Source organism: Cygnus olor, chromosome 4, assembly GCF_009769625.2.
Source record: "Cygnus olor isolate bCygOlo1 chromosome 4, bCygOlo1.pri.v2, whole genome shotgun sequence".
Classification (NCBI taxonomy): domain Eukaryota; kingdom Metazoa; phylum Chordata; class Aves; order Anseriformes; family Anatidae; genus Cygnus; species Cygnus olor.
Genome location: NC_049172.1, coordinates 62,003,665 through 62,029,078, shown reverse-complemented (window position 1 = coordinate 62,029,078; position 25,414 = coordinate 62,003,665). Strand labels below are relative to the sequence as shown.

At 45.4% G+C, this 25,414-nt stretch overlaps 1 protein-coding gene across 3 annotated transcripts; it reads left to right on the top strand.

Moving 5' to 3' along the window:
• Positions 1–505: 505 nt before the first annotated feature.
• On the top strand, positions 506–24,843 carry CD38 (CD38 molecule). Of its 3 annotated transcripts, none has more exons than XM_040557201.1 (8): positions 506–1,161; positions 14,764–14,896; positions 15,459–15,594; positions 16,389–16,471; positions 18,214–18,290; positions 18,997–19,089; positions 21,365–21,451; positions 23,398–24,843. In XM_040557201.1, the coding sequence occupies exons 1-8, from the start codon at positions 935–937 to the stop codon at positions 23,477–23,479; spliced, it is 918 nt and encodes a 305-aa protein (XP_040413135.1). In that variant the 5' UTR covers positions 506–934; the 3' UTR covers positions 23,480–24,843. The 3 variants fall into 3 exon arrangements, with proteins under 3 accessions (XP_040413135.1, XP_040413138.1, XP_040413136.1); XM_040557202.1 differs by having other exon boundaries at positions 571–1,161; positions 14,767–14,896; XM_040557204.1 differs by lacking the exon at positions 21,365–21,451 and having other exon boundaries at positions 566–1,161.
• Positions 24,844–25,414: the final 571 nt, after the last annotated feature.

Sequence of the window (25,414 nt, the reverse complement as noted above, 5' to 3'; positions counted from 1 at the left end):
AAGACGTATGCAGCCCCGAAACTGAAATTTCAGTTCTGAGAAAAGCCCTCCCAAGGTCTGCATCATTTCTCTGAAAACTGGATGGGTCAAAAATAAGAAAAAAAATAAAAAATAGAAAATCAGCTGATATATTTAAATACTCTTTAAGAGTGAAGGGCTTGGCTAGAGCATTTCTCAGGTCTTTCAGAACTGCCTGGTTCTGAACTGTCCCAAAAGCCCTTTCTTGCATTAAAGCTGATGCTTTGTAAGCAATTATTAAGGATTCGTAGTTAACATTATGCTGACATCCAGTACTTTACTTTGTTTAGATGTAGAGATTTTAGCCTTTTTATGTTGGCTTTTGACTAGGGAAGCAGAGTTGTGCTGTGTGGAGGGGAGAACAAGGACTGAGTGCTGTCTGCTCCAGCAGGTTATTCCCTCAGATTCCCTCAGACACCCCAGTTGACACACTGCCAGAAATTCGTGTGCCAGCTGAGCCCAGGCTCTTTGCAGGGTCAGACAGAGAGCGTCCCGTTGGTTGCTGATGAGTTACCCCGTACTTTTAAGACAACCGCAAAGTCACTAGTCGCCTGCTGTAAACGCCTAGTGTTTAGAAACACATTTATTTCGCTCTTTATTCGCACACCAGCCCAAGGCGGGTGGCCGCAAAAGGCTTTGCACCGCCACAAGGGCTCGGAGGACGCCGCGGGGAAGACGACTTCGGGCCCCACAGCCCGGCGACCTCCGGGGGGGAGCCGCGCAGAGGGCGGCGAAAGGCGAGGCGGGGGCCGGCAACAACGCCCTTAAAACCAGCGGGACGGGGCCGCGGGGGCTCCAGCCTCGCCTCCCGGAGGGACCTGGCCGGAGGGGGGGCTTTGGCCGGCGGCTTCCCGCAGCTGCCGCTGCCGCTCAGGGCCTCCAAGCCGCTGCCCCTCAGGGCCTGCCTCCCGCCGCCATGCCTGGGTCGCGGAGGCGGCAGCGCGGCGTGCTGCTGGCGGGCATCGCCCTGCTGCTGGCCGCCCTCGTCCTGGCCGTCGTGCTGGCCTCCGTCTTCATGCCGGGGAGGGAGGCGGCAGGCGGGCAGCCGCTCAGGTGGCAGGACAGGGGCACCGCCAGGAGCCTGCGGGAGATCGTGCTGGGGAGGTGCTACAGCTACCTGGCCGAGCGGCACCCGGCGCTGGGGTGAGTGGTGACGGCGTGGTGCCAAACCCGACGGGTTTGGGGTGGTGGGGAGCTGCAGAAGGGACAATATTTGTAATTATCCGGGGTCAAGAGGCGCCCACGGACACGTACTGGCACCCCTTTAAAGCCAGCTGAAACAGAAGCTGGGTTATAACAGGTCGGAGTGTGGAGAAGATAATCCGACCTGCCCAGCGTCCTGTAGTGTGTAACGCTGCGTTCACACCGCCAAAACTACCCAGGAAGGAGGAGAAGGATTGTCACGTATTTATGGGATGGACAGAGATGTTAGAAGTGTGTTGGGAAATGTATTAGGGTTATGTGAAACAGATGCTTTTAGCACGGGGCACAGCTTCACGAGGAGTGCCGGGAGTACGATGGCCAACGCAGGCAGCCCCAGGTGCCCTCACACCCTGAGCTGCTCAGGGAGGAGGATTCCTTGGTCCCTGCCAGCAAGTAGGGCTGAGAGCTGATTTTCTGCTCTCCAGCCCCTCAGTGAGAGGCAGCGCACAAGGTAAGGAGAGCCCTGGGCTCCCCGTGGGCACTGGGGATGCCGAGCACCTTGGGACAGGTTACAGAGCAGCCAGGGCTTCTCTTCGTTTCTTGTGGCATCAGCCACCCTGTTTGTGCCCTCAGTAAGCCTCTGGTAGAAGTTTCCGCCACAGTGAGCCCAGTGACAGGACCATCCTGCTCTTGGGCTCCAAAAAGGCAATGTCACCTCTCATGTTTGTGACACTGAGCCGATGGAAACAAAGCTGTACATAACTTGCTTGGATTTGGTCTCCTCCTCGGTTCCTCTGTTCAGGGCTGTATGAAAAAGCTGATTTTCAGCTTTAGAGGGGAATGGGCAGATGGAAAATCGTGGCCTGAGCACGCAGAGATTTAAGTGCATGCTTTATGTTAAACACCTGAGCGGCTGCAGTGTAGGTAAGTGGCTTCTCTTCTAAAATAAAATTTAAAAAGCTCCTGAATTCTTTGCAAAGTCACATAAAGGTTTCTAAAAGTGCATATTAACTTATTAAAGGATAGACTCAACATTTAAATGTGAAATTATTACATTTTCATTCACAAAACCATCTGAATCTGAAACAGAAGAGAATCATTTGCTTATTTTTTTTCAAGAACACTTTTGAAATAATTGCAAACGCATGATTGTAAGTTTTCTAAAAGATTGTTTTTTTCGAGGCATAACATTTTGTGCTGTGCCTAGTCCAACAATGCTTAATAGTTTCAATGACTTCAGTGACTTCTCTAGTTGTTTTTGTTTTCACTTTCTTAAAGAAACAATGTAAAATCTATCGGAGAGAGCACTGAAAATGGAAAAAAGTATGTTCATTTACATGCACCCAAAATGTTCAGGAGGTTCCTGCACAGAGAAGTAGGTGCTGCCTTTTCTGGGTACCTAACCTCATATTCCCCATTTCTGATCCTACTGAGGTCGGTGTATGTTGTAATGCAACTTAACTGCTTTCATCGCTGGCACTTCCTGACAATAAAGCCAGTGCCGTTAGGACACATCAGAGAGCCCTCTGTCTTTCATCCCGTGCTCTTTCATCACTAATGTAGGCCTTGGATCTTCTGTTGCGTGGGATCTTTGGTGCACTTAATCAAAGAAACGGAGTAGGAACATGGAACTGAAGAAGCTCAGGCACACTTGTAAGCTGCTCAAGCTGTGTCCTATACTCAGCCAGGGTTTTTGTAGCCTTAGGCTACTTCTGCTACGGGAACCTCACTGCCATGGTTAGAAATCTGTTTTCCTGATAAATCTGTCCATAGTCTGTTCGTGCCCTTTTAATCTAACACCAACATGCACATTCCTTTAAAAAGCTCTGCTTTTAGTAAACTCGTGTACATTTTTTCATGCTTTAACTTTTTTATACCAAAGCCATTGACATCAAAGTTACGTCTTTGACAATGTTCTCGGTTTTTTGAAAGTAGCAGTCTGTTCATTGGAGTAGTTAGCAAGTGTGGCTATTGCTATATTTTGGAATGCTGTATTTTGAAACTGGAATAGCTGTCTGGTTTTGGAAAAAAAAAAGGGGGGGGGAGGGATTGTCAACACATTAATATGGTATTTCTGATTTTTAGGCATCACGGATGGGGGCCACGAGTCTGTAGTCACCACTTGGCTCTGCTTTTGCAACAGCGTGCTATAAATCATGTGGCAAGGCTGTGGACATGCCACCAAGGAATGACACCTGCACCATTGGGGCAGCTTTAATCCTAGAGGTGCCTTTTGCACACCCCCTCACGTTGGTGGTGCTCTGGACACAGCACAGTCAGCTGGCTCCTTTCATGCTCTTATCTTTTCTGATTAGAAACAGGGCCTGGAGCCAACGTCAGTGAGGTTCCTGGAAGGACTGTTGCTGTCTGTGGCATGGGTTTATAAGCACCTCATATGCATTCAGGTTTTATCCCATCGGTTTGCATATTCTCCAAAACCATAAAAACATTCAGGCGCTGTATTTATTGCAGTTGCTTGCTCAAGAGCCACTCCTAAGTACTTCATACAGCACCTCTTGGTGATAAGGCTGTGCAGCTGTCTGTGTGCAATAAAATCCTCGGTATTTCTGCTGCTGCTGTCCTCGTGATGCTCACCTATCACGTGTTTCCTGGCAGAGAGGTGTACACGGTGCTCAAAAGTCATTTATACGCATAGTTTCCTCAGCTATTCTTCCGGAGTACAACTGCTGTTGCGCCGAAGTTTGGGAGAAACAGGCAGGGAATACCAAACGCTCCTCATTGTGCATGTGGTCCAGGTCTAGGAAACAGTGCTGGGGGTACAGGGGCAGGCTTTAGGGGTTTCAGTCCCTGCACACAGAGCTGCGCATTTAGGTGTTCCCATTAAAGAGCAGTATTTCTCTTCAGCTTCCCTGAGAATACTGGCTGCTGCCAAAAGACAGAGCTAAAGCAATAGTCTGTCACAGCTTGGTAGTCTTGTTTTTTTCAGCATTAACAACAGATGCAAACTGCGTTTCCACAGCTCTTGCAGAATTCCCATGCTCATCCGCCACGGCCACTGGCATGCATTGTAGTTTCGTCTGAGTAACGGCCAAAGGCAGTTCTGGCTGAGGGAAGGGTTTGACCTCAAGTTGCTTCGTGTCCTCTTTCCCAGGAAGACAGGCTCCCTCTTCTGGCTACCTGAACACTCACAATTCTCAAACTCCACTTCTCACGCAATACACATTGCCAGGGATGGTGAAATCAGAGTGGTTTTCCAGCAGCCAGTGCAGATCCCGTGTTGTGGTGCCGTGCTCTGTGGAGCCCGGCTCTCACAGCTGGGCAGAGCCGGGTCCCTCAGCAGAGCAGCTCTGGTCAGCATCGCCCTGGGCTCAGCAGGTGTTCTTGAGGAGCTTTGCACCTTTTTGCTTGCTGGGGGAGAACAGATTGCTACAGACATAGCATAAAACTTTCTGCTGTGAAGCCCACCGGTTTGATTTGCCCCTTCTTTGAATTGGCAGGCTGAGTTCAGATACGATTAGCACTTTGTGACCTTGTGAAGGAGGGGGGAAGAAACATTATCTGTAAGGAGACTGTGGTCTGGGAGACACAAACAGTGCTTCTTTTTCAGTTTGTAAGTAAACTCGTCTTACATCTGCAGTTCAAGAGATTTGTCACTCCCAGGTAGCGCTACCCCACCTTCGGATCTGCCATCACTTACCCGTCTGATTCAATCAAGCTAAGCCAAGCCTGCAAGCACCTACTACTTCAAAATGGCTGGAGACAAGCCAGCTCATTTTTTGCCTGACCTCTGCCAGTGAGAGAGCAACAAGGACGTGGACCAGGAGCCATGTAGGTAGCGTATGTGGCTGTGCAGACCCAGCCATCTCCGCACGTCTGGCACTGCAGTGCAAAGCCCTGTGATGAAGATGCAGATGGAAAGGTTCGTGAAACGTTGTGTGGACGTACAGCATAGACACCCCCCTTCAATACAATTGGGAAAATAATGTTGTTTCTAAACTTGGCCACAAATTCCCCTTATAACAAATTGCAACGGTGTGCAGTTCCACTAAATTTAGTAAAAGTTGGCGCACGCTCGGGAGAGCTTTGTCTTCTGACTGCATGATCATGGATGCATTGTTCCTTTCCATTCCTTTGCAGGCTGTGGAGGTGGTGATACATTTTGTCAGAAAAAACCATGGCACCATGAGTTTGTGTTAGATACTATCACGCTTGCACCATCATTTCTTCTAGGGAGGAATTCTTTTTTGTATGCTTACTTTTGTGTTACGCCTTCACACTTTGCTAGGCGTTTTTAATTTAATTTCCTTGCGTTCGTTTGCTGACTGTTAACACTTTCACGTCAAGCACGGCACTTCACAACAGCTATGCTTTGATTCAATGTCACAGATATTCTTCGCTTTATTTTATGTAACCATGACGTTATATTCAAACTTACCCGGGATTTGGGTTTTCGTAACGAAGGCGTGCCTTATGTTAAGGGGTACCCTCCTATTCTTTGACTCCTTTGATGATGCTTTTAGGCTTTCAAGAGGTCAGCAAGGTAAATAGGAAAAGAAACAGCTTGGCTCGTCTGTAGCAGCAGTGGTGTTGGTATCTGTTGGTACTTCTGCTTTGTCTCTCAGTGTTAAGGTGGCCAACATTAAAATGATGAGTGAGAACATTTCTTACAGTGCTTTGGTGTACGCTTTTAGTATTTCCCTTCCTATTTCATATGCCAGTGTGTTGCCTTTAATACCTGTTCTCTGTTAGCCGTTGTTGTAGTTCTGTTTTTCATTTCTTCTAGCCCTCAGTATTTATAACAAGATCTGTTACAATTGTTTTTCCCTGACTTGTATAGGAGTGACTTCGGCCCTTTCTGGGGAACTGAGGTAAAATCATTACAGAGGTTAACAACTGGTTGACCCCGGTCAGAGGTACACTTCCACATGGCCTACTGAGCTTTTCTGGGGAACTGGGGTATATCGTGCAGTAGGCACAAATGGGTATTTAAGACTTAAAGGTAGGGTTACTGGTTCCCTTATCGATCCTGTAAATGTGTCCTCCTGCTGTTTAAGGCAAGTTTCCCTGACTATTCTGGGCTACAAATTAGGGCTCCATTTGGGTTTCCTTGTCATCTCTCTAGTGTCTCTTCTCCAGGGCCACCATCAACGTACTTGTAAGGTACAGCCGTGCTGCTGAGATCTGAGTTCAGCTGTTGCTTTGGCAGCCGTGTTTCCTCATCTGCCTGTGTTCAATACCTAATTCTAGTTACATTATTCGCTGTGATGACTATATATCTCTCATATACCCAAACTTCTTACATTTACTTAACAGTGGTGAGATATTTCATGGCTCTTAATGCAAGATTCGGTGGCATTTCAAATAATCTTTCACGTTTGTGTTAGCCTTTGGTTTTCCCTACCGATACCAAAGAGGCCATCATTTCTAGCCATGTACAAATGAATCAGTGTTTGTTGATGAACCACTGTTCACCTTTGCTTTCTTCTGCAGCTTTATGCAGCGATTCAGTGAGTCAGCTGCCTGCTCCTTCCCGCCTCCCTTGTTTGTCGATTTTACAGAGTTGACTGTGCAGAGCAATGCCTGGTGGCTCTCTGAATCTAGCAACACACTGGGGTTGAAATTACCGTGTGTTTGGCTGAGCCGATCTAAGACCTTGCTGTTGATGAAAGGGAAAACCTTGTTCCCTCCCAGCACCCTGTGCTTGGGATCTCTACGCCTGTAGAGCTCCCAGTGGGAAGAGCCAAGCTCGGGGGTGGCTTCCTGATGGCACAGTTCAGCTGGCACTGCCAAGGTGTGGTCCAGAGCTGTCGAACATCTCAGAGCACCGTGGGGAAATACCCGTTTGTTTATCTGTAGAGATAAGAGGATTAGATCCTTTTCCTTTCTGGGGTCAAGTGGAGAGCTTCCTCAAGTGTCTGAGAGTAAAAAGAGATGCTGGCTATGCAGTCTGTCTTCCCGGGAGATGACACCAAAGTAAGATATTACCAAGGAGCTTACTCACTGTTGTAATAAGTCTGGTTTGTGCCCTTGTCCTTGTCCTGCTGACACGTGCCACCCTTTAAGCAGGGAATTCTCCTGACTTACGGCATTTACACCGCATCCCAGCAGTTTTAGGGGCCCCAATGTACTGCAAATTTGCGTTACAGGAAACACTTCTGCAGCTGCGTTAAACCACTGAGTGTTTCCGTGCTATCGCTTACTTCTATTTAGATCCTCATAGAAGTGTTTTCCCAAGATTAACATTAAAGCAATACTAAAAATATGCTTTCTTATCAAGGGGTAAGCTGCCAGCTTACGTTTGTTGGCTCTGTATCTGTTGATGGCGTGGTCCTCACTTGGAAGCTTAAACGGTAGAGTAACTGCAGCCCTCTGACAAAATGCAGCCCAGGTGAGACTTCTGCTGTTCTAGAGACTGCATCCAGGTTACTGAGCATTGCTGAAAACACCACCTGCTTAAATAGCGTGGTTTTTCACCTGGGAAGGCTGAAATCTGACTGGTAAAATATATATATATATATATATGTAGATGAACTTTTAATTGGTTATAGCTGCCACCTCTTGACTCAGCACTTTTAGGAAGGGTGGCAAGGCGTTGTGTCATCCAGGAGCACCAGTTCCCACCACGCATAAAATAATGCGGGAGCTACAAACCAAAGCCGCACGTTCAGCTGCCCTTGCAGCTTTCTCTTTCCTGCCAGAAGGAAGGGCTGGGGTGACAAGGAGCCCTCGTTTGTTCCCGGTCAGTCCGTGTCCGTGAACATACCCAGCCCTGAGGTACGCCCAGGAGAAATCTCAGCTTGCACTTCTTCCAGACCTCTAGGCTCCCCACCTTTGCTGTGGGGACTTCAGTTGCTCTGCCTCGAGGCAGCCTTTCCAGATGTCATCTTCCTGAGGCAGGGTTTTGGATGCCTGCCTCTTTTCCCAGGCAGTTTCTCCAGTGCTTTCTTTACCTGCTTTTGAGCTGTTTAATTAACAGAGAGCAATACTTACAAAATCAAGCTGTCAAAAAAAAAAAAAAAAACAACAAACCAACCACCACCTTACGTCACTGTCATATTAAAAAAAGCAATTACCACGAACACTGAGGTGACAGACAATTATAATTAAGCTAAGTGGGTAGCGGGATGCTAGTGGTCATTGAAGGCTTTGAGGCTGGCAGCTCTCCCATGATTTTTTTCCTTCATTCTTTGCCCTGGTAACTTTTTCCCTTGGTGTTACCCCAGTGCTAAAAGCAGCAGGTGGTAGCCTCCTCACATCCCCAGCTCTGACAGTGCATGGGCTGACCTCTCGCAGTTCCCACTTGCCTGATTTTTAGCACCAAGATATCTGCTGGGAGACTTTAGGTGCTCGAACAACAGTAACGAATCTGATCCGATGTATGCACATTTTCTGGCTCAGGGATCTGCAGATGTGCCCAGCTGGAGCTGAACCCGGCTGCTGCTCCAGAGAGTCCATCGAGGTCTCCCGCTGGATGGCGGTGTTCACCCTACCCTGCCTGAGCTCCTTGTCTGCAGGAGGCTGCAGGAGAGTCCAACCACAGCTGCCTGGGCTGGGATTTGCAGCGGCCCCAAAAAAGTGGGACACGGTGAGGCTGGAAGAAGGGAAGGGGCAGCCCTAAAATATTTAGGGAAAAAAAAAAAAAAGGAAGCAAAAGGATCTGGGGTTACAGAGGGCTTCCCCTCATCACAGGTGTGTTTTGCATGATTTCTGACCACGTAGACATAGCTACTCACATGAAAAAATAAACTATGAACATATAAATTGCACACTGTCTCCAGCTGCTGCATGTCACCTAAAAGAGGCAGGGAAGCAGATAAGCAGGCAAAGTCTGATGCGGAAATACTGCCACCCCATTTAGCTCCAGAGGTGTGCAGTCTCCTTCCGAAACAGCCAGGTTTCAGTCTTTCACAGGTGAAGACGGTGCCTTGCGCTTGGAGCACAGCGTGAACTGTTCTGATGCACTTCAGGAGCTTCGGTCCAACCGCACAACTTCTCACTGACTTGTTAAAGAGCCACGTTTCTAAGCGCTCAGGTGCATACCTGCGTTATTATTTTAGCTGGCAGTGGTAGCAGGTGAGGAGGGCTCTGGGGTAAGTGCATGCACAAGGCAACGCGGAGCCAGAGGTGAGACCCAGCTTGACTTGCCAGAGCCTCCCAGACCTCGTCTGCAAATTGCAACCACCGATTGCCTGGCCCGTGAGGCTTCGTCCCTGCGAAGACCAATTATAGAAAGGATCTCTGGGGACTGTTTCCAGCTCTACCTTCAGAGCCTCACCACAGAGACCACGATTAAAATCTCAGTTTATGGCCTGAAGACGTTGTTCTGTGTTAGAAAGGAAACTCAGGACCTTGGGAAGCCACCTCTGACCACATGGGTGACCTTGTCTCACCAGGGAAGCTCCTCATGCCTCGTAGGAGATTTGGAGAATATGGGCAGAACTGGCTGAGTTCTCCAGAGCAACACCTGGGAATCATTTTCACTTGTAAATTAATGTGGGTCCCATACTTTAAGCACCTCTCTCAGATTTTTGAGTGAAAAACTAGAGGCAGCACAGCTCAAGGAAACACTGCCCTTCATATAGCATCCAGTGCTGAACTGAAGACGAGATGTTGTTCATGCTGTAACTGAAGTCACCAGGGATGAAACTCATCCCTGTTATTACACCACTTAAATCAATTTCAGTTGCAGATGAATTTGCTCTGTCATGTCCAGTTAAAAAATAAAATACAATTGCACAGTAAAGAAAATAAAAGTTCTATATTAATTGAGACTTCTCGATGCCATCCTATTCCTTTAAGTGCAAGAGTGCTCTCAAGGTTAGCCAGACCGATGTACTTACATGCAGGAGACAGTGATGCAGAAGCTGTCCAGTTTTATAATACACGCATTAAAGTTTGGCTGCTGGGACAGCTGCTAACGGAAATATTCTTGGCCCCAGCTTCCTTTCGATAAATTAATACGCTGTTCATAAAAAAGTAAATGGATAGAAATACTCAAATTCATGGGAAGAAAATGCAGCTTCTACCCAAATACAAAGAAAAATGCAGGATATGCTTTGCCATATACGTAGCATTAGGATTTTAGAAGGAAATGGAGCTTTAATGGTGTTGTGCATTGGTATCTCAGCCCTCGTTTCTTGCTGTACTCAGTACAGGATGCAGACCCTCTCTCTGCAAAAAGTCCCAAGGCCCAGTTCTGCAGACCCTCCTATCCAGAGAAAGGGCTACAGGGTCAGTTCCTGAGCTTACAGCAGGTTTCAGTGTTCCCTGTTAATTATTATTTCACACTTAACAGCATTTCCCAAACTATGTTCATTTTAAAAATCTTGGGAAAAAATGCACATAAAATCATTTGATCAGTTACTGAACTTAGCTTATTTTTTTTTGGATTCTGTAACACAAGAAAAGCCTTAAAAATTTCAGTATAAACAAAGTTAGCCTGGGGGGAAGAAATTCGTTACGCAAACATAAATACATAAAGATGCGATATTTGCTTGACGCAGAATTACTATGCAATCCAAAACACACAAAAACCTCCCAAAACAGAAAAAGCACGTGGGTCCTGCAGCAGGGTGGTACATGAGCACGTTCCCCACGGGCTCCTGGTGCTCGCTCTCACCCTTCCTTTCTTCTTTAGCAAACAGAAAAGGAAATGAATCTGTTCTGTGAGAGAACTTCCCAGCGAGGATATCACTGACGTGACAGTCTTAGATGTGCTGGATCGGGACTTCCCTGGTGAAAACGTTTGTAAGAAAATTCCTAAGCAGCCTTAAGTATCGCAGCCGTCACTTTCTGAGTGGTTTTTTTTTTAAATGCTCCTCCTGAAAGTGCAAGTCAGGTAGCTGTCAGCTAGTTACGTGGGTGTTCCCCACAACACCGGGCATCACAGAAGCATCTCGACATCTTTCGCTGTTCCAAGCCTGAAAACTTGCCCGCCTCTTTTCTCACCTGGCTCTGTACACTGAGGAGTCCTGCTCCTCGCCCCAAGCCTTGCCTGGTTCCTCTGGGATGCTCTGAGAGGGAAGCGGGGGCTGCGGGCACCAGGCAGGTAAAGCTCTGCACGTTGGGAAAGCCAACGGTGCTTGTCCAGCTGGCTCCTTGAGAGCACCCCTCAGTGGCTCAGAGCAGCCCTCAGAGGACTGTCTATTACTCAGGCATTTTTTTGGCAAGCAAGATGTGCTCGTTTCAACCAGAAGGCATTCCTGCTAGAATTTTTAGCCTACCAAGTGCCAGCGAACTTCTCATATGGTTTTCAGGAGGACTTGAGCTTCAGCACGTCTCTACCCTTACCTTTGCTGGATGAGAGTTAAGTACAGTACTCCACACAAATATTTTCTTTCTTTTATTTCTCTTGTCTTTATCAGCAGTGAGGCTGGAAGGAATTCCATCTCTTCCTGGAGCTGGGATTAACAAATCATAAAGCTCTCTCAGTGCCTGTTGCGTATCAGCCAAAACCAAAACTCTGTGTAGGCTCTTGAGATGCGAGGTAAAACCTGTATTTTGTATACAGGTTTACGTACAGGTTCTATGTATTTTGTATGAGAACTAACCTTCCGAAAGCAAACCAACGAATTATTTTTATACAGATGTACAAATATACATGTCGATGTGCAAGGGTAGTGAAAATGGAATACTCTTTAGCTTTGGTAGTTTTTTTTTTTTTTTTACTTGGACGTTCTGTGGTGTGACTTGCAAAACAATGCTGAAATCGCCGAGTTTATATAAAAGCCCATTTCATACCTTACCGTTCATTACCAGCCGCAGAAGAGCTTCCCTCACTTGAAGGCTAAGCCCTGCCACTTCCGTGACGTTACACGTAGCTTCGCTCAGCGCTGCCAGGTTTGTTGTTAACGCCGTTCTCCCAGACATCGGGGCAGCCACACACGGCACCGAGTGCTGAGCTCGGTGTGCTGCAGTGCTGGGAAAGCCTGCTTCGGACTCGTGACTCAGCAAGCTGTCTGGGCTGGATCGTGCATCACCTCGATGGTTATTGCTTCATGCTTCTCCTGGTCATCGCCAGAGCCAGGAGCAGAAACGCTTTGTAATGTGTCCGTCATTTGCCTCTCTGCCTTTGGGATAAAAGCCAGGATTTCTTGTGGTTCCTTGAGAAATATTTTGTCTACTGAAACCCAGCTCGCAAAACTTTGCCGTATGACAGAATAAATGGCCGGGTGGCTGGCTGTGGCTCTTGGCACTGCTTTATCTGTCAGATTTCAGGAGTAACTTAAAAAAAAAATAAACAGAGTCCTGCCAGGAGGACAAATGACCTGCCAGATTAGAAACTGCGAGCCATATACATGTCTTTGAGCTGTCGCAGTGCTTACTGCCAAGCCCTACAAGTTCTCTTTATGATACCGTTGACTGCAGTGCAAAGGGGCGGCTGCCTGCTCCGTGCTGTCGCCCCTCGTGAGCCCCCTGCTCTGGGCTGACGCAGCTCCCTGGGTTTGGAGTGGCCCACGAGATGCTGGTTTCCTTGCTCCGTAAAACACATGAACGCTCCCTGACGTGACAGTGCGACAGCACAGCAATCAACACACTGTGGAGGTAAAGCTGTGGAGCAAATGGGCAGCTAGCTTTAACGTAAGAGGTGTCGTAAAGGCTTTAGGGCAGCCAGCTGTGAAACCAGAATGGCGGTAGCCATGTGGGAAGGGCGGGGAGCACGTCGTGGGACACAGGCTACCGCTGCCATCAAACCAGCACCGAGTGAGAAGCCACGTTAATTAGTTTGAACCAAACAATATCACACACGATGCTAATGTAATGAGTAAAGGCAGAAGGGGAGGAAGGCCGGGACACCTTGCTGTGGATCCTTGTGGATCCTTTGTGGTCCTTGCCGGGGTGATACTGGCCCAGGCCCCTGCTGCATGTCGAGGAGAGGCATTACCACTGCGAGGTGGTGCTGCCAGGTGCTGTAGCTCTTCTTTACACATCCAAACAGCCTCTGACTTTCCCTGTGCATGATGTTTCTTCTCCATAATGTTTAGGAGTGGAAGGAAGAGCATTGACATGCAGACACATCTCAGCACAGCAAGGAGATGGCTGGGAGCTGAGAAAGGGTTTTGGGTCCCCCAGGCTAGGCTCAGCCGCCTGTTTCCCTTCACCCCTCTGATGCTCAAACGGGCACTCAGTGGCAATCAGGATCAAGTTAAGCAGTGGGAATGAGTTCACACAACTGTAGTGACGATTAACTTGTAAAATGCTCTGAAATCCTCAATGAACTGCCACCGAACTGTTCTTTTAATCCCTTCAGGACTATTTATAAGACTAATCGAGTTCCACATCCTGCCTGTTACCTGAATGCCAGCAGGTAATGAAGCCTGCAGCTGTGTGCCACATACTAACTGATCCCTGCTATTTTTGCAATGTTCTGAAGGCATCAGTGTCTTCACAAAAGACAAAGGCCATTGCTCAGACAGCTTTCAGTGGGAACGCCCTGGGAGGTGATTACAAATAGTGAAGGAAGAGAGGATGAGTCTCGGGTAGCCAGAATAGCTCCATTCAAGCATGCTGACGGCAGGATGATGCAGTCAACTTCTGGAATTTACATAAAGAATAGGGAAGAGAGCTGCAGAATGGCTGGGTGGCTGTCACTCCCAGGGGCAGGCTTTCAAAACGGGCCTGAAATTGCAGCAGCACAACCTGTACCTATGGGGACAGCCTGGAAAACACATAGTAGGCAGACAATAATTAGGAATTACCTAAAAATCTTAATGGAAAGTTTTCATTCGTTCCTACAAGCACAAGAAAGCAGATGTCCTGAGCAGTCCCATGCCTTAGATGCTGCAGCTTCAGGGAGTGTGCCTCTACTTCAGTGCAGAGAGGTGATTTCTTGTCAGCAGTGTGCAGCCAGTTTCCTCTCAGTGTTACAAAAAGGAGCTCTGTTTCCATCAGCAGAGACGTGCTTTATTTCCAGGGCTGATGAAGCAACGTGCTAAGAAGTTGATGTAGACCGAGGTGCTGTGGTTGTGTCCTGGCATGCACTCGTTCTTCCCATGTAAGTTCAGGGGGATTCCTGACTCACACCAGGGAGAACAGAAAGGGCAGAGCTGGTAACACAGTGGAGGATCACAAAGAGACTGAAAAAAATCCACTGGAGGAGTGAGCACCTGATTCAGATCTCACCTATACGTGTGCAAATCACCAGTGGCTCCAGCAGAGTCCACAGCTGCAAGCTAGCCCTTAACTGAAAATATCAGGTCCAAAATATCCAGACCTCTGCTTATGTTTTAGATAAAGCTATAGATACTGTTCTGGTAGGGTCAAACACTCAGCAGGGAGGCTCATAGGCACATTTTGCTATATTCTGCCACATTTATTTCTCATGATTTAGTATGAATAATCAAGAAATTTGATCTCCTAGTTGTTAGCACCACTCTTTTAAGGGACAAATACATAGAGGGCATTCAGGTATTGCAGTAATCAGTAATACAAAATGCAGGGGAGAGATGTTTTAGAACTGCTCATTCCTCGGTTTATGCTCAATTCACTGAAATACTCTACTTTTTAATGCATAATATATATGTTGATGCCTGAGCACGATCAGAACTCTTTTAAAATCTATCCATGGTGTTTGAATGCAACAGATCCTGTCACGATCATAAATACTCATAAATACTAATTAACTATGTTTTTATATTTCAGCAGAGATACGGATTGCCTAAAAATATGGGAATCGTTTAAATATGCGTTCATTTACAAGAATCCCTGTAATACTACCGCAGAAGATTATCAGCCTTTAATGGAGTTGGCAGGTCATCCCATACCCTGCAACAAGGTAATGACGTGACGCTGGGTGGGCTACACAACAGGGATTGCCGTGGAAGGACAAATCTCTACAGTGCTCTGAGCAATGGATCTTTTCTGTAGGAACTGGGGGTGTTTGTAGATTGACAAGACTGATATTTTTGCCAGGGTCATCCTGGTTAAGCTACAGAGCTTAATCCCTGTTCCCTGGGCATGCAGATCTCTGTAAGGAGTACACAACCCTGCTGGTATAGAGACGCTGATTCCAAAAAGCTGATCTTCCACCTGTAGTTCAGAAGCACACAACAAATTGCATATATATGCTATGTGAACTACTCAGAACTTTTCTTTCAAAATACTTTCCAGGTTGAGCGCATCCATTTCCATGAAAAGCAACCACCCCCAAAAAAATTTGGAAATGGGAGCAAGGACTGCAGAAATAAGAACTGACCCACTAATGGGAACGTGCAGCATTTCAGTAAAAAACTAAAACTCCTTCACTAGCATGAAAACTTACAGGTTTTCTCCAGGAAAATGTCCTGACCAGTTCTAGTATAATTATCAGTTATTGCTCATTGTACCTTATTTCACAGTCACTGTTTTGGAGCAAGACAAATGACCTCGCTCATCGTTACACAAAATCCAGCCACAATCTCCTAACCTTGGAGGACTCCTTGCTGGGTTATATGTTTGATGGTGTTTCGTGGTGTGGAGACCCTTCGGCCCCAGGTAACAAGCCCTATTTTTTGCAAACCAAATGTGAGTACTAGAATTCTAGATTATTCTTTTCTCTTGTATATGACCTAGACACAGTCCCTTTTCACATGTTTTTTTTTTCACAATTTATTTTAAAACCTTAACTATTTTTACCACCCCATGTTACGGGAAACTGAAAATAATACTTAGTTCTGAGGTTAATTTAAAAAAAAAAACCACAGCTTTTGGGCTACTGCTAGGACACCAAATTGCTTCTTGGACTAATGGTTACATCTAGCCCTCTTTATCTATATCATTTGGTAGGTTCCTGTAAATTCAATAGGACAAACTGCAAAATAAGAATTCCCATACAAAGGGGTCCTGGCCATAGGCCAGTCACAGTGATGGGGCAGTATGGAGGGACCCTGGGTTTCTGCTGCCCGCATGATTCCTGGTTTGGTGCTTAAGGCTAGCAAGTTCTAAACTGGGCTGGAATTACAGGAAAAGTTGGGCAAATTTAAATTTTTCAACACAATCAGAAAGTATTTGCCAAGAGCCAACCTGTTTGTCATCTTTAGAAATACATCTTTTCCGTACTCAGTTTTCTGAGAACTATTTGCATACCAGGCCTCTAGCTGTCTCACTGAGACATGTGTGACTAAAGAGAAAGACCTTCGAACACATGCAAATTTTCTTCCCTTCTAGAGCCATTTCCTCATATAGCCATCTTGCTTTGACAGGGGGCAAATCTTTCAAAGCAGTATTAATGTTGTAACAATACTCACTCTAGTCTTAGCTATTCTATAAATAAATGTACTTCTTCTCAGGAATCAACTACGAATCTTGTCCAAAACGGAGTGAATGTGAGAGCAACCCCGTCTCTGTATTCTGGAAAACGGCTTCCAAGAGGGTAAGATCTAGAATAAACCTCCCCTAGCCTGAGGATGTTGAAAGGCACTAACTTGCTGGCACTGTCAAAAATCTGAGTTTGCAGATCGGACTTAAAAAGTGGAATACTAAAAGTTCAAAAGGACTGTAACATTAGGTGCCAGAAAGTGTAGGTTTGGAAATCTGTATATTTTATATATTTTATATAAGTTGGACCGGAGTTGTCATCAGAGTTTGGGCATTCTTATTGTGGACAGAGGCTATACACCAGTGTCGAGAACAATACGTGTCAGACAGCTGGAGCTTTACAAATAAGACTTACAGTAATAATAACCCCCTCAATTAAATCACAGGGCCCAAACTGCTAAAATACAGTATCTTAGAGCTTGTTAGTGTTGAGAGCAGCTCTCAGATTGGCACAGACGTTTGCCAAGTGGCCAAAAGTGCCCTTGCAGCTTCCCAGCATAAGCCTGAAGAGGACATCTTCCCACAGCGTTACCGTCCAACATTCCTGTGCTGTGCCCATCCATATGCATGTACCAACTCTGGTCACATGCATGAGACCTTGCTAATCCGAGTTAAGCAGTGTGCCTGGCTTTGTTGAATCAGCACTTTACAGAATGCTCATTTCACACCTGCTAGAAAAAAGAATACTCTCCTGGATCAGTTTAATTTTACACGTCTCAGAAGATTTTAGCCTTGATACAACTATTAATAGATGATTTCCAGGTGCAGAACAAGCTCAATGTATTGTTCAGCTCTTGTGTATGTAAGAAAAAGTCTACTCACTGTAAAATATTGTTTCATGGGTAAACTAGCGTACATAAGGTTTCCAAGCTCAAAACAGTTTTGATATACAGTTCCAGAGTCTGGGAGGGAAAAACCACCATACAGAGTCAGGCTTGCTCAACTATAAGCCTTGTAGTCCAAATAAATTTATGATCTACTGAAACTCATGCTTATTACATTGGAAAGTTACATATAATTAACCTCTCCTGTAACTCTTGAGAGCTGGGTTTGAGCCACATTGTTTATAAGTAAGAAGAATTGAAGGATTTGATAAGAACAGTCATTCTGTATTAAGCTTTTAAAAATTAATTTATTCTACTGATGGATTATGTATCTGGAGTACTGTGGGTTCTTTATGTTGTAACCTAATAGTCTTAAAGTATTTGGACACAAGTTTTAAAGAATGAAAGAACAGTGATTAGATGATCCAGTAATTTAAAAATCAAACAAAACTTGGTGATGAGCTTTACTAAAACCACTGGAGGGAAAAATCCCTAGCCGCAAAAGCACACAGAGTGTGAGTCACAAAGTAACAAGTACTGCATGCTTTGCATGTCCTTAAACTTGCGGTACCTCTGTTCTGGCTCGTCCTCACTGCTCGAGTTAAGGCAGCCTGAGGATTTCTGCATGTTGCTGAGGGAGCAAACAGCCCTGTCAGACAGCTGCAGCTGCTGGTGCTCTGGAAAGCTGCATCCTCCCTTAAAAACTGAAAATCATGGCAGCAAAGTTGTTATACCATCCCATGCGAGCTCGGACTGCCAATTTATGGCTGGTTAATGCAGCTTTATGGCAGTATTACCGTAGTGTTTAGACGCTTGTGTTTGCATGGACATCTGTAAAAACCTTGGCCAGATCCTCTGCTTGTGTCAGTCCATTCTGTTGACATCAAAGAAGTTAGAGTAATCTCTAGTAGCTAAGATCTTGATGTGGCACTGCCTGCAATGCCAGATTATAATATCCATTTGTTTCGTTTAGTTTGCAGAAGCAGCATGTGGTGTGGTTCAGGTGATGCTTAATGGATCGATAGAAGCTGGAGCTTTCAGAAGCAGCAGGTAGTTACTCGGCATCCACATTTCTTTTGGGCATGCGTGTTGGTCAGCAGATCTTTGTCAGTGAGTCCCAGTCCCAGTGCAGATGGGATTTCGGTGAATTTATATAGGGATCTAAACTGTTGGCTGTTGTAGAGCTTATTCACTTAATTCCTTCTATACAGTGTCTCCAACTGAAATCCTTCTGAGGGTATATGGGTAGGATCTCCAGAATGATATTACTGCACAAAGTAGCTTTATTACATTTAATCTGGGTTTGTACACTCACAGGAGTGACACTTCTAGCTGCTTGTGGAGCTGACCTGTTTTTTCCTCTCTAGACTGTGCTTCCTCGTGTTACCTGGAAGAAGTGTAGTCTTGAGTAATACAGAAAGATGAATACTGTGCTGGTCAGGAGAACAGCCATGTTAATTTTCCTTGTGCCAAACCAAAACCGTAGCCAATAAAACTAACAGGAGAAGAGGCACATAAGATGGAAAAACTTTAGCTTGTTTCTGTCTGCAGACAGTTTCAGAAGATCTCATGAAAGTGAAATAAAAATGGGGAGAAAATGGGGAAAACAAAGTAATTAAATAGTCTATGAAAATCCAGCAAAAAGTTAACATTCTTTCACTTGGGATGACAGCAACACTAACTGGTAATAGTTGGGGAACATACTCTGAACTTCTTACTTAGGTAACTAAGAATGTTTCATGTCCCATTCTTACAGCATTTTTGGAAGTATTGAGGTCTTTAACTTAAATCCAAATAAAGTCTCTGAAATACAGATTTGGCTTATGCATGACATCGGTGGACCCCAAAGGTAAACCACTCTAATACAAAATGATTAGGGGTGAATGTCTGTCTAACAGTGACACTGTCTTAAACCTGCTCAGAAAAACTGCTCTGTATTCGGTCTCCTAGCTGCTTACTTTACAGGAAAGAATAACATTTTTAGTGTTGTTTTCTTTAGTATTTTCATAGTTACAGCTGGTTGCTTACAGCTAAGATACAATTATATTCTTTTTGCTTTAAAAAAGTCCCATGACTTTAAAATTCCTCATTACTCCAAATCCACTGAGCTCTACAGATCATTGTCACGGGTGCAGCACTTAAGGCACAGAGCAGGTTAAGTTTGCAAGGATGAACATCTGGAAGATACCTTTTTTTTTTTTTTTTTCCCATAGAAATAGTATAAATATGCTGATCAGGTGACCAGAGCCATTTTGACAAAGTAATTTCAAACACTGGAACAGGTTGCCCAGAGAGGTTGTGGAGTCTCCGACTGTGGACATACTCAAAACCCAACTGGGTCCTGGGCAACTTACTCTAGCTGACTTGTTCTAGATGATCTCAAGTCATCCCTTCCAACCTAAATGATTCTGTGATTGTCGTTTTTAATAATAAATCTGTAGTTGAAATACTTATGGAATTACTGATATCAGAACGGTGACCTCAGATCACATCTGAGCCTTTCTGAGTGACCTTTTTCATCCTGTTCAGATTCCCTGCAGAACTATCACATTTCAAGCACCAAGCATGAGGTTCGGTGCTTTTGACCCCTGTCTTTGTGGTTCTGTGGTTCACGTGGTTATAATGCACTGCTGTGGTTTCTCCTGTTAACAAGGACCCCACGTGCCAGAGGCACCAGTTCTGACAAAGTGTGTCAGGAAAGAGGCTGTGGTGGTCTCAGGAAGGAGTATGGACCCTGCAGAGACCCGTGCTCAGGCAGTCTCACTCTCAGACAGTGCCAGCTCCAGCGTTGCAAGCCCTCCCCTAATATAAGCACTGACACCCAGGAGCGTTTCTCTGCCAAACAACCTGATGTGTCTGTCACAAGCACACGTTTGTCATGTAGTCAGCATGCCAGACATATTCTGGTGTCCCATTCTGATGTCCCCCTGCACAGAGTTTTGCTGAAGAAAAGGACATAGAATATGTAATCTGTGCATGCGTTCCCCTGTACGTGGCACTTGATCCTTTTTGCCGTGATTTCCCAGCATCAGCAAATCTATCACATTCCTGCTTCTCAACAGCTTCAACAAGCTGGTACCCTGCCAGCCTTCCTGACACATCCTCTTCCCGTGCCAAGTTCACAACAGTTTCTTTTTTTATTTTCAACTTACTTCCAAGGAAGAGGAAGGGTAATATTTTATTCCTTTTATCTTCTGATTGTATCTCGTGTTGAATCACTGATAAGATATGCTAAGTCTTGTGAACAAGGAAAAGCTGGCTCTGTTTTCCGCTGATGCCATGTGTTAGGAACAGTCCTTGATTTGTCCCAGTATTGTATTATTGTCCTAATGTGTGCGTGTCCCGTACTCTGGACCAAGAGATGATTTTTTTGCCCAGGGTAACAAGTCTTTTGCAGTAGTTCTGCCTGCCTCTGACATTTGGCATGCAACTTGAGGGCCCCTTGGGCTATTGCAAGCAAATTAAGATAAAGATCTCAAAGGTATGACATTGCTAGAAGCTTCATGAAACACCATTAGCTGGGTAGAACAGAAATAACCGAATTGGGGTTCTTACCAATGGAAAAGTAGATGAAACAGACGCTTATCGAAACAGAGTAGCAGCATCCAGCAGACTGAGCCAAACAGACAGGAGACCATCATATCCTGCTTCCTCCCATGTTTTTTGCCTGTTTACACTGATCTTATGTCCTACTCGGGAAGTAGCTGCTGGATTTTGTGATTGGCTTTTTCCCTCTGATTGCACAGAGGACTCGATCCCTTTGTCCTTCCACAGATTTGAATGAGCCTTATGTCATGTTCCTGTGGATGGAGGCCACCAGCACCTCTGGAGCAGTTCCAGAGTACACTGAACTTGTGAATAGTACTGAGTTATTTCCCACAGATAGCTTCCTGAAAAAACTTTTTGTATGAGTTAAACGATTGAACATCAAATAGTTTCTACAGGCAAATACCCAATGGCAGCCAAAGCAACACACACCTAGATGGGCTTCACAGCACATTAGCAAATCAGATTAATATCTGCTTTTTAAGAATCTTATCTGAAATAAAGTGACGTAGCATTGAATTCAGCTGAGCTTCTCGCACACTCGAGGAACACAAGTAACAGAAGACTTTTCTCTCCAGCGAGTCATGCTCAGGTCATTCCATACAGAGGTTAAAACGCATCTTAGAAGAGCGAAACTTTACGATCACCTGTGAAGACAATTACAGGTAATTCTCATTGGTGTCTACTTGCTAACATAAAACTAATACTGCGTCTCCGTCTCTGCTTGATATCAGTTTCCTGGTTTACAGCAAACTAGAGCATACTCCCCTTTCGCTTCCACCACACCTTTTCAGTGTGCTGTGTGCTTCTCAGGGCCTTCCACTAGTGCTGCAAAGCTCCTGTTGGCTGCGTCTGGAGCTTGCTTTCTGCCCTGCACTCCAGAAGGTCACAGCTGTTGGGCATGCTTGGCTGCCTTCAGAGAAGAAGCAATCCAGCCTCCTTCAACTCCTTCATCTGACCAGGCTTTTACCTAGGATAATCAAAACCAAACAGGCAGCTTCCCTCCTGGCTGCATGCAGATAACATGCTGTGTCAAGGATGGTCCTTACTTCCTTCACTATAGTTGGAGCTTCCTTTCCATCCAGATACTTTGTCAGGGAGGGAGACACAGGACATGATAAGTATTATTAATTAGTATGATTCCCCATTGTCAGGAGTCCAGGAAGCAGAACAGCCCAAGTTCTGACTTGACTGAAATCTCTGTGTGCCTGCTGAGGAGTTACAAAAGCCTGACGACCTTTATCCTTCTGTGTCAGTTCAGAGACCTTCACACAGAGGAAGAATGTTCTTTAGTGACATTAAAAAAGCAGCCAGAGTCCAGTTTTACTCATAAAGCTCTATAATCTTATCTTATCTGCTAGGAACAGCTTTTCAGAATGAAGAAGTCATACTTCGATAAGAACCCTTCCAAAGTAACCAAACATTTCTATATATACCTGAGTTCACGACATTGGTTTTATATAAGGGAAAGTTTGTCTGTGGAAGAGACATTTGCCCTATAAATACCTTCCGTGGTGCTAGGATTTTACTCTTGAAGGCAGAGTAATATATTCCTGTTCAGGTATTGCTGAACCTGATTAATGGGTTCTTGCACATTGTGAAGAAACTAGCACTAGTGTAGTGCATACTTCTGCCAGAATCATGATGCTCATGGACTTGCTTTCTCTTTGGGTAACTGCAATCTTTAACCAATACTTCCAGGACTTGCAAGCAAATGCAAATTATTTCAGCCTAAGTTTAAAGAAGCTAAGGGACCAGGGAGAAAGAAGAAATATGTGGTAACTTAGATCCCCCATGGCGCAGCACACGAAGAAACCTTCAACACTTCACGAAGAGTATGTTGCTGAGACTCACAACTTGCTTCTGAAGATAGAATAAGAAGTAGGGCTTTTAGTCAGCACTTAACTAGCAGATGCATAAACAGCTATGTAGAGCAACATGGACAATTTTTTAAATTAGTATTTTGCATACAGAGCAATAATAAAATAAGTAATTTACATGTGCAGTAAAATTTTCAGGATGGACAGGACAAGTTAGCGTAATTCCTCTGAAATCATTGCAGACAGAACTGTGTGCATCTGTATCAGCTCAGCATCTGGTGTTTGGTGCCACATAGAAATTGATGCCGATAATTACCTCTTGTTTTTGTCAGTGTCAGCAGTGTTTTCCACAAGTAACTCAAAAACCCGAGTCACTGGATGTACTTGTAACAAAACATCTAATCCTAAATAATATTTTTAGCAACAGCTGTACATGGTATCAGCAGGGGCTACCGCAGGATAAGCAGGATGATGAACTTCGAGCATGGCAGCAATTCCGTAGCCAGTGAAAGATATCTTCTTTTTCATATATTTTTGCTATGAGAGCATTGTTGGCATGCAGTGAGTTCACTACACCTCATAGCCACTTGCTCTTGTCCCCGATGCCTATTAACACCAAAGTCACCTTTCTGCAGCAGTGTCTAAAAAAAGTTACCTTAAGAAAAGACATCTACTTGATACACACACAGGTAACATGCCCTTTGACTTTCATGTTGCATATAGTACCTGTGGAATTTCTCTGTTTTACTTGCACGTGGTGACTAATTATTTATTTTTATGTTTTATCCCAGGCCGGTCCAGCTCCTTCAGTGTGTACGTACTCCTGACCACCAGGACTGCAGGCTTTGCCCCAGCAGCATGGAAACTCCGTGAAACACGGTGCTCCACACTATTTGATTTTTTTTATTATTATCTGTGTGCAAAACTGGAAAAAACGTGGCTACGTAGCTTAGAGGGACAAATAGTGCTGTGGTGTACAGAGCCAATAACCAGCAGTCCTTGCTGTGATACTAACAGCCAAGTAGCAGGAGGTGGTGCCGTACGTGTGATTCCTGTACACACATGAGCAAACGAGCATACTGTTTCAGGAGGGCCAGGGACTTGTTCGATGGTTGAGGGCAGAAGCTTTGTTCTGGTTTGTTCCCTCTTGTGCAGCTCCCATTGTGCACAGAGCATCAGGGCAGGGCTCCCTGGGGCGTGCACAAAGAGTTTCCAGTGGAGACACAACTTGCCGTGATCAGTGTGCTGCCTTGGAAAGGCTGGAAGGGAAATGCCAGGAGCACATGGAATATCCCCCAGCAGGGAATATTGCCCAGTGGCACACGTTATAGACACCAATGATTTGTACGGGTCAGGGGAATCAATAAGGGAGGCCTGGGATTTCTCCTCCTGTAGCTGCATCTGAAGGTTGGAGGTTGCATTTACCGGGCAATGGAGCCCCTGGAGTCAAGCAGAGCCAGGCAGGGCTCTGACCCTTCCTCCCAGGGACTGTGGCACCTCTGATCAGGCAAAGCAATGATGGAAGAGAGAAAGCAATTATTATCTTCTAATGGGGAAACAGCAGAGCTGAGCCAAGAAGAGACCAGAAGCTGCTCAGAGCATTGCCAGCATCTGTAAGAACACATCTGGTGGGTAGCTGGGGAGAGAAAATAGCAAGACTGACTCAGGCATTCCCATTGAAATATCTACTGGAAGCATAGTTGTGGTTCAGGTTGCATCCTCTTCTTAATATAGCAGTAAGTGTGAGCCTTCCAGCTTTCGTAAAGGGCCCCTCAGGCCAGAGCTTGGCCATCCACTGGGATAGAGACAAACATCCAGAGGCTGCTGCAGTAAGGAGTCTCTCCTGACCTCAGGTGCTGAGGCGAAAGGTGAGGCCTTGCAGTGTATGACTCACAAGCAGAAGGTTGTAATGCCGTGTATTTTAGTGACTGCGCAAGCTAGTACAACTTGGAGCACCTCTAGATAAACGTTTGCTCTATAATACAGGAGCCTGCACTGGGCTTGACCATACCCGAGCCCTTGCCCATAATGTTTACATGAATTGAAATGATTTTTATTTGCACTCTGTAATGTAACTGCTTAGATGCATTGACTCAGACATACATTAATACTTGTAAATAGGCTATTTCTGACTATAAGTGAAGAGTCTGTCTTCAAGCTCACTTTTGTACCTTTTCTGATGTAATGTAAAATGTTGACTGTCAAATCAAGACTCTAATAAAATTGCTAACGGCAAATGCTGTTAATTGAGTTTCACATTCTAGTTAACCTCAGACTGGACATGAAAATAAGCTGCTTCCTAAAAAAGAGGGGGATTTTTGCATGAATTAAAAGTCAAAAATAAATGGAATAATTTTACAAGCATTTCTGCAGAATGTTTAACTGTGAGAGTAAGAACTAACTCAGCAAACCAAGGAGAATTCATCTTCAGTTCTGTTCTTCCTTCCCAAAGTTTTTACCTTTTTCTTTTATTTCTTTTTGAAGTTGCCTCCAGGCATTAATGAAGGAGTATGGCCCTGCCATCTCCATGGGGGTGGTGTGGGTGCTTAGCCCGAATTGAGGATGCATGGAAACTTGCAGCATTGTTTACTGTCAGAATGTGTTTTATGCCTGCCAGCAGGGAGTGGGGATGGGACCAGAGGGGCAAGGCACAAGGCTGAGGCACAGGGGCAGCAGGGCCTTCAGCAGTTGCCTCTCACTTGGGGATGATCTGAGTTGAGAGGGAGTCCCTCCCGTGCCTCTGGCTATCTGAAAGCAGTTTGTTCCTTTCTGGGCGTGACCAAAGAACAGGAGGTACATGTCAAGCCA

Bases quoted from the DNA above. Each gene is read 5' to 3' on its own strand.
- CD38 (XM_040557201.1), top strand. From the start codon at position 935: ATGCCTGGGTCGCGGAGGCGGCAGCGCGGCGTGCTGCTGGCGGGCATC. The intron at 19,090-21,364 runs GTAAACCACTCT...TTTTCTCTCCAG, and splicing joins GACATCGGTGGACCCCAAAG to CGAGTCATGCTCAGGTCATT. The intron at 21,452-23,397 runs GTAATTCTCATT...GTTTTATCCCAG, and splicing joins ACCTGTGAAGACAATTACAG to GCCGGTCCAGCTCCTTCAGT.